At 39.9% G+C, this 9514-nt stretch overlaps 1 protein-coding gene across 2 annotated transcripts in view; it reads right to left on the bottom strand.

The window, feature by feature from the left end:
- CUNH2orf80 (chromosome unknown C2orf80 homolog) overlaps positions 1 to 9514 on the bottom strand; it is a 27406-nt gene that overhangs the window by 14163 nt on the left and 3729 nt on the right. For both annotated transcript variants that reach the window (XM_069075105.1, XM_069075106.1), the window contains exons 3-6: positions 6314 to 6395; positions 3986 to 4068; positions 984 to 1071; positions 309 to 386 (exon numbers count right to left, since the gene is read on the bottom strand). In XM_069075105.1, coding sequence (XP_068931206.1) covers positions 309 to 386; positions 984 to 1071; positions 3986 to 4068; positions 6314 to 6395 — 331 coding nt within the window. The remainder of the gene's footprint in view (positions 1 to 308; positions 387 to 983; positions 1072 to 3985; positions 4069 to 6313; positions 6396 to 9514) is intronic.

Below are 9514 nucleotides of genomic sequence, written 5' to 3'. Positions count from 1 at the left end.
AAGGAAGGAAGGAAGGAAGGAAGGAAGGAAGGAAGGAAGGAAGGAAGAAAAGAGGACCATTGAAGAATTTTTAAATGCACAGAAGAGAACAGAAATAATCACAGACAAGCAGGACAGCTTTGAAAGTTACATGTTGAATTTATCACTTCCTTAAAAAGAAAATTGAGATGTATATAATAGATTTTTGGTTTTGTGCACTCTTTATCTCTTCTACTATGTATATAGAAATGTTTGTTTTGTCTGGTGTTTATTAAGCTCAGAATAAGCACATAAAAAAAAGATAAATAGGGAATCTGTTAACAATTTACCTTCTTAGCACCAGGCCAGTTCTTTGCAGAGGGGTGGTTATTATAAATTTCAAAGATTTCTTCAACTGGGAGACTGTTCTGTTAAACAAACATCATTATGTCATGTTTTTCTGAATCTTAAAAAATAGATATCATGTTCCCAATTAATATCAGGAGTCTTTATGTTTCTTAATCATATAGTTTACAGTATTATTTCACAATGATACTCCAACTATGACATATTTTTTACATTTTTACCTTCCAAAGAAATGTTGCTAAAATGGGTCTACTAATAACACTTAAATAGGTTTCTTAAATAATAGGAAAATAGAATTTAGAATCACTGAATCATAAGACTAAATTAGTAAAGGGTCTTGAATAAAATCCAATCCAATTGCTCTCTATTGAGTTTCCCTCCCCCCCCAAGCTATCCCTCCTTGTCCCCCAGCCCCAATTGTGGGTGATGAAACTATGGCCAGAGAGGTTAGTGATTTTCAAAAGATTATGCAGCTATAGCAGAGCCTAGATTTGAATCCAGGTCATGTGTCCTCCAACACAATGCTCTTTCTATTACATTTTCAATTACAAATTCTTTAACCCTGCTTTTAAAAGTACCATATTTATATGTAAGTCAGAAACATCCAACAAACAAGAGGGGTAAACACCTTTTAACAAAAATTTCATTTCCTCCCTTACCATTAGGATCCCGGCATAAAATGATAAAATCATAGCTTCTCGTTCAAGGCGGTTAGGAAATACATGCCTGCAACGGAATGGTACTTTCCTAGGAAGGAAAACATCTAAATGAGTTAGGTTATATAACCCCAGATTGAAGATGATCACCTATATAGTATTTATATGCTGCTTAATTTGCATGTCAAGATAATGTGATCCATTTGACACACCATCAGTAAGTAGGTCATGCACTAAACATTACTCTGCCCACAACCCCCCACTACCTATGATAGATTTACAGTGATTTATTTTAGGTTTTCCACTCTGTTTTCACTCTGACTAATATTACACATTTGCAAAATGGCCCTCCATGATGAAGTTGCCCAATTTGAGACCATGAAAGAGAATGAAACTAATTGACTATAGGAACTAAGCCTGTGACCATAATTTTATTAGGGTGATACTCTATCCCAGTGGTTGCCAAAGTGGGGGTCTTCTGATCACATTGTGGCCTGACCTTAAAAGATGTGGGAACAATCAGTCACAGATTAGAAAGATCACTTTCCCCACAATAGTCAATTGTTGGTCTTATCTCCAACACAAACACATCCACTCTTACCTCCTAACACCTCCTACACCTTCCCTCCAGTTTTCAAGCTTTACCTTCTCCACACTGGAGTGTCAGCCCTTCTGGGCAATTTTAACGTAGCTACTACCTGGAACTCACAGAAGCCATTGGGAAAATTCTCTTCCTCCTAACTCCCTACTTCCCCCATCCACCAACATCCCAAACATACCCCTCTTCTATGGTCAGATCACTTTATGGTTGCAGCAGACTCTGCTTGGAGAGCAAGCCCTGTGATCTGGAGGTGATAACTGATAAGAACCCCCCATTTTTTTTCCTTTTGAGTGGGAAAGAGTGAGTAACAACAGGAAGAGAAGACATCAATCTTCGGATCAGAAACCCAGAGCTGGGAAGGATTTCACAGGTGATCTAGTGCAACTCCATCATTTTACAAAGTAGAAAATGGAATTCCAGGGAGGATCAAATGAAATACCAAATGGGAAGTGCTTTGCAAACCTTAAAGCCCTAATTATTGCTATTATTATTACTGGCAATTAATAGTTGGATGCATTCCAGATCTCATTGCATTGTCTTCCCCCCCAAATCTCCCCTTCTTCCACACTTCCTGATTACTGCCAAGAATATCACCATCCTTCCAAGTCACCCAAATTCACAACTTTGGGGTCATACTTGAGTCCTCCTCCCTTGACCTAACCCCACACAAACAATCAATTGTCAAATTTGGTCATGTCTCCTCTACATCTCTTGGCATCTATCCCTTTCTCTCTACTCACACAGCTACCACTCTAGTTCAGGCTCTCCTCTTACCTGAACTGCTTCAGTAACCCCTTAACTGGTCTTCCTATGCCAGGTTTCTCTCTTTACCAAGCTATCTTTCATGCAGATGCTAAAGTGATTTTCTGAAAATGCAGGTCCTATCATGTAACTGCTCTACTCAATAAACTCTGGTGGCACCCCACTGACTGGGATCAAATACCTCATCATTTTAAAATCTCTTCATTTAAAAATTTTAAACATTAACTTTTTTGTGTAAGTTTTGCAATGTGCATATATATGTATGTATATTTACGTACACAATTGCTTATATAATAGCATATTATATAATTTAAAATAAGCAAATATACATGAATTGGGGTGGATAATAAAAAAATTTTTTTGAGGGGGGAGGGCAGGGCAATTGGGGTTAAGTGACTTGCCCAAGGTCATATGACTAGTAAGTATTAAGTGTCTGAGGCTGGATTTGAACTCAGATCCTCTAGACTCTAGGGCTATGTTCTATTCACTGCACCACCTAGCCGCCCCTCAAAAAATTTTCTAGATGAGGTATACAATCAAAAAAGTTTGGAGGTCCCCCCCAAAAAAATGTTTGGAGGCCAATACTCTAAACAACTGAGTCACTTCAGGCTGATAGATTAAGACACCAATAATTCTGAAAAGGAGCTTCCAAGAGCCAAGCCAGTAGCTATAGCCTAGTACATGTATCTGTTTGTTTCCTTAGAACCTTTTATTAATAGTCCTTAGGAAACCAATGCCATCATTGCACAAAAGACTTAACCATTAAAAACCAGGGACATTTGAACAGTAAATCACAAGAGATCTTCTAAGTCTCATCTTAGTTTTGAGGTAGGGTATTTTAGCCATAGTAATTTGGTTTGATTTTTTCAGAGGAAAATTGTGGAGGGCCATGTCTGAAAATCTTTGAACTCAGCTCAGATACTAGGAAGATGCAAGGTCTGTTCCCCCCAGACATAAGTCCTTGGATTCTCTTCCAGATAAGACCTGCATACCCTGTGACTGACAGTACTGGGAAACCAGGAATAAGTCAAGATGGTGCTATGAAACATCAACAAGAAAAATGTTATTCTTGAATTTCTTCTTTTCCCATGAATTATATACACCAGAACAAAGGGCAAGGTCCCTCTTTCATTTAAGGACCTTGCTTGCTTGAATAAACCAGTCAAGTGCAACTTGACTCGCCTAGCCCGACTCATTGCGACACCATCTGTCCTATACTGCCAGGTGCTGGCAGAAAATGAATTATTAGTGATGTTTGGGGTGTGAATATCCACATTTCACAAGTCAATGGCAATATGAGTTCCTTCCAGTTTTATAGAACTTAGAGCTGGAAGTGACATTAGAGCTTATCTAGACCTAACTCCATCATAGCCCCTTACAGACAAGGACACTTTCTTGGCCCAGAAAGGTTTAAGTGATTTACTAGAGTCACACAGTAAGTTCCTGGGCTAGGAAGGACCCAAACTCAAGTCTTCTGATTGTCAGCTAGCATTCTTTCCACTCCAATCCACTGCTTCTTGAGGCATAGTATCATAGAATGGTAAGGCTGAGAGAGACCCTTAAGATCTACAACAGGAGAGTCATTTTCAAATTCAGGAGTTCTCTTGAACTATTAGAGTAAAGAGAGTCTCAAGACACTCACACTTTGTCCCAATCCAAATGTATTTGGTCTTCTTTGTAACCGAGCCATTGTAACGCAACACTGATGGCCAAATCATAATGAGCCTGAAAGCAAAGATGTTTTTCATGAAAAAATAATAATAATAATCATGGCAGCCAGAGACTGGCTGCAACACCAACTTAGCAAATTGTCAAGATGCTAGCATTTGTCATGTATTAAGTACAAGCCAATGAATAACCATGTTTCTTGCTTACATATCTTACCAACAACTTACGTGGCCCCTCTAGGGACTGTATGCATTATTGGATTGACATCTGGAAAGGACTTAAAGGTCATCTCCTTCATCTTACAGATGAGAAAATGATGGCCCAGGGAGTTTAAGTGACACAGGTAGTGTCAGAAGGATCGAATGCAGGTTCTCTGACCGTATTTCGAAGCAAATTTATTTACTGCTTAATTTAGTGTTGGTTCAGAAATGACACAGAGTCTCAAGTTTGATATTTATAGGACTAGTATTTAATAATGACGATGATGATGATAAAGTTCTCTATCAGAAACTCCCAATAGTTATATTACAATCAATGAATCTCAATAGATATGTCACAATCAGTAATTCTCAATAGTTATGTCGCAATATTACCACAATTGATCAGTACTGATAGGGGAATTATCTACATCTGGATCTTGTGACCAGGGAGTCCTGGGTTGGCCTCCAGAGTCCTGACAGGAAGGTCCCAGGCTACTTGTCTGTACCATGGAGTGGGTGGGTAGGTGAGCCTCCTGAAGATGGCTCCAGTCCACCCACTGTTAGTAGTTCCTTCTAATTAAGAAGGCATTTTTCCAATTAAATGTATGGTCAATGGGAAAGGAGCTGTTTGAGCATGTCTGTTTAGGACTGTCTGATTCTGGGAGGAGTGGCTAGTCCTCCCCAGTAGTAGACATCATACACAGTCCTTCGGCATCTGGGTAGGAATAAGATTAGTTAGAGTCAGATTGATTGTAGGCATACTGATTTAGGTCAGAATGTCCTAAATAAATTTATGCATCACACTGACCAGAATCAATACTTTCCCCTACTGAACTGCTTTCCCCTACTTAATGTAATAACTTGAGACTTACTACATTTTTAAGAGACTTGAATAAAATCAAATGATGGGAAATAAACCTGGAATGAACCAATCTATTTTACTCAACAAAAGCAAACCTGAATAAAGTTTTTACTGAACTGTGAAACAAATTAAATTATTAGGCTCTTCCCCACCAAAGTTTATCAGTAATTGAAAACATTTTTCAAAAGTACTTAAATAGAATAAAACTGTAACATTAAAAGATTTCTCAAATGAACCCTGAAAAAAACTTGATATTTCACTTAGTTCATGGTCTGAATATAAGTCTTAGAATTGACTGATAGGTAATACTAACCTCAAGGGTTTCCCAATGGCTGTTTTTATGAATTCTAATAATGAGTTAATAAATTTATAGAATGTTAGATCTAGAAGGGACCTTGAAAAATATCTGGTCAGCCCCAGTTGTTTTTATGGATGAGAAAACTCAGATGCAAATAGGTCAAATTATTTACCCAAGGCCACCTGGGTAGTTAGGGAAAAAAGCTAGGGCTAGAACTCAGGACCTCTGATCCAGTCCAGGGCTCTTTGTACAGTAATGCTTCTTTCAGTCTTCTCCTTACAGCAGGGCTTAGTAGGCACTACCTAATCATGAATATACTAATGTATGCTTGAAGTTTGTCCAACAACCTGGTAAGAGCTCTGTAGCATTCTTGAGCCTTAACATTCAGTTGACTTTATTCTTCTTCTGTGATCACATTAAATCCCCCAGAGCTTAGTGAGTATGAGCAGGACAGACTAGCATTTGTATAGTGCTTTATGATGTGCAAAGTACTTTGCAAATATTATTGTACTTTATCCTCATAACCTAGGAGATAGGTACCATTATTATCTCTATTTTACAGATGAGGAAACTGAGGCAAACAGGTTAAGTAATTTGCCCACCCAGGGTCACACAGCTGGTATCTGAGGCCACATTTGAACTCAGGCCTTCCTGACTCCATCCAACCCCAGTGCTTTATCCACTGAACCACTTCATTGCCTAGCAGGCAAACAGATGTTAAATGACTTGCCCAAGGTCATATAGCTGCTAAGTGTCTGTGTCTGAGGCCAAATTTGAACTTAGGTCTTCCTGATGCTATCTATATCCACTGTGCCACCCAGATGCCTTAGGATTAAGATCAGAGCTCTATTTATCATATCTCTAATGATCTCATCCACCATGTCCCATTAATAAACACATGAATAACACAATTATGATGAGCATAAATGTTTCTTTCCTTACCAAATCATCTAGATAGGTGAGCTGCCTTCTTCCCTGGGGGTCAAATTCATTCTCCCGAAGTCTGATGCCCACATAATCACACCTTAAAAACAAGAGAGCATTGTTGAGTTATTGCACGTGCCTAGGTCACATTTCCCTGTCCTGCTTTCATCCTCCTAGATTAAGAGGACTTAAGAAATCATAAGTGCATTAATTCTTGATTTACACAGGATTATAGACTTAGGGCTGAAAGGAATCTTTGAGGTCATCCAGTCCAACCCCTTCCTTTCACAGAAGCCTAGAGTTGATGTGGCTTGCCCAAGGTCACATATCCAATAAGTGGCAGACCCAGGCTTTGAACCCAAGTCCTCTGACTCCAGATGTAGTCTATTTTCTATTTACCACAGACCAAAAAAAGTGAGTTTTGATACGCTGAAGCGTGTTGTCAACTGCCCCAAGAGATACTATGAAATTCTCTGAATCCTCTAGAAATGGCTTCCTTTTAAGTCTCAACTAAAATCCCCATATATTTTACAGGAAGCCTTTCCCAACCCCTCTTAATCCTAGTGTCTTCCCTCCATTCATTAAATTTTTTTTTCTTTTTGGAGGGCAATTGGGGTTGTGACTTGCCCAAGGTCACATGGCTAGTTTTTGTGTTAAGTGTCTGAGGCCAGATCTGAATTCAGGTCCTCCTGACTCCAGGGTCACTGCTCTATTTACTGCACCACCTAGCCGCCCTTAAAATTGCCTTTTTTTTTTAAATTTTTGGAGAGCAGTTGGGGTTAAGTGACTTGACCAAAGTCACATGGCTAGTTTTTGTGTTAAGTGTCTGAGGTCATATTTGAACTCAGGTCCTCCTGACTCCAGGCAGGTCCTCTATTCACTGTGCCACCTAGCTGCCCCTTCCCTCCATTAATTATTTCCTATTTATCCTGCATGTAGTTTGTTCATATATATTTGTTTGCACATTGTCTCCCCCATTAGATGGTGAACTCTTTGAGGTCAGGGACTATCTTTTGTCTTTTTTTGTATCCCTAGCACTTGGCAGAGTGCCTGGTAGAGAGTAGGCACTTGATAAACATCTATCAATTTGCTGATTGAAGCACATGGCATAGAAGCAAATATTGGGGAAGCTTAGCAGGGGAGGGAGAGGAGAGAGGAGGCCACTTAGGATCAAATGAGCAACAATAGCGTTTTCACGACTCCAGTAAAGTTGAGACCCGCAAGTCTAACAATAAATCACCTTCGCCCTTGTTTAGGAAGACACTGAAGAATATTAGGAGCAGAACTATTGAAACCTGAAATCCCACAATTCAACATTCATTCCCTGGGCTTCTGGGGAGCAGGAACAAGTGAGGCCCAAGAATACTTAACCCTATCCTTACCAGATCTTTTCTGGAGACTTTGGCAGGGTAAAGGGGATGAGAACAAAAAGGGTTCACTGGAGGGGGACCATTCGAAGGGGGAGAGATGTTAAGAAATGAGTGGCTTGGGACACTAATGTAAATAAAAAGCTGGAGGCACATAAAGATAGGGGCCTCAAAGAAAACATTTATCTACTTTCATAATTTTGCTTAAGGTTAGCCCTGGTTATGAAAATAAAAATTGTATCAAGAAAGTTAAGCCAAATAATTCCATGGGAGGAGACTTATTATAAGTTCTGAAGGACTTTGATTTGTGTCATGAGATTTGAAGGCTTAAGAAACCATTGTATATTAAAAGGTCTGGAATATTTTTCACACTCCCAGAATGCAGGTTGTTTTATTCCAAGTAAAATGGACATTGATCATAAAAACATACTAACTTGGTGTTTAGGTTCACAAAATTTTGGTTTACTCCAAAATAACCCTATTAAGTAAATAGTGCTATTGTTCCTATTTTATAGATGGGGAAAATGAAGGTACAAAGAGATTAAATAAATTGTCTGGGGTTGCCTAAATGTTAAATGCTGAAGCTAAAATTTGAACCCAAGATTTCCAACTTCAAGCCCAGCACTCTCTCTACTGCACCATGATAGATTCTTTAGATGAAGTAAATGAAATAGCTGACAAAATGATTATATTTTGCTTCTGATTTCCTGAGTATTACTAATACGTCTTCTACTCCTATGTCCATTGCTGGAGGTATAACTAGGAGGTGGAGCCAAGATGGTGGGATAAAAGCAGGAACTTGTCTGAGCTACAGAACCCACAAAGTGACAGAGAGAAACAAATTTCCTGCTGAAGGACCTGGGGTGGCCCCACTACTGGCAGCCCGACCAGTGGCCCAGACTGGCCAGAGCAGTCTTTAGGAGAGTGAATCACATATGGGTTGAGAGACATCTCAACCTATAAACACCAAAGAGAATGCAAAAGTTCAGTGGGGAACTCTTTTGGAACCAGGTGACAGAAGAGTGTGGTCTGGCCCCTACTCCCAGGGCAAGAGGTGGTGGAGGCACAGAGGGTGCAACTGCTGTCACGTGGCTACCTCTGGAGCTCCTGGCCTGCAGATTTTAGGGGGACCAAGTGACCATTCAAAGGGAAATCGTTCTTGCTTTGATCTTCTTGGATTTGGATTGTGGCCTTGGGTGGTGGTCCTGGGGTATGTGGCCAGTGTGCCAGAGCTTGGGGTGTCTGTAGAGAGGGTGCCCTCCTCATAGCTCTGACAACATTTGTGAAAACCCCAGCGATTTGAGACACAGCTCTCTCCACTCTGGAAGCAGAGTTCTACTGTGGCAACGAGCTCAAAAGTCAAGTAATGGCTGGCAAGATGAGCAAGCAGAGGAAGCACAATCAGACCATAGAATCCTTTCTTGGGGACAAAAAAGATCAAAACATGGAAACAGAAGAAGTCAACAAAGGCAAAACTCCTGCATCAAAAGCCTCCAAGAAAAATATGAATTGGTTACAGGACATGGAGGAGCTCAAGAAGGATTTTGAAAATCAAGAAAGAGAAGTGGAGGAAAAATTGGGAGGAGAAATTAGAATGATACATGAAAAGCAAGTCAACAGCCTGCTAAAGGAGACCCCCCAAAATGCTGAAGAAAATAACACCTTAAAAATCAGACTAACTCAAATGGCAAAAGAGGCCCCAGAAAGCCAATGAGGAGAAGAATGTCTTAAAAATCTGATTGCCTAGTGTAATGGGAATGCAAATTTGGAAGATCTTCCCTGCCCCTAGGCTAAAGTGCACCTGAAGCCTGGGGTGGGAGGCTTGTTTTTCAGTAGATACTTCTTGATTGGC

Source organism: Petaurus breviceps, unplaced genomic scaffold (assembly GCF_028583685.1).
Source record: "Petaurus breviceps papuanus isolate PSGF00001 unplaced genomic scaffold, PetGlider_PUasm1.0 90903, whole genome shotgun sequence".
NCBI lineage: Eukaryota > Metazoa > Chordata > Mammalia > Diprotodontia > Petauridae > Petaurus > Petaurus breviceps.
Note: the sequence above shows the minus strand (reverse complement) of the source record. Positions and strands in the feature narration are given on the sequence as shown.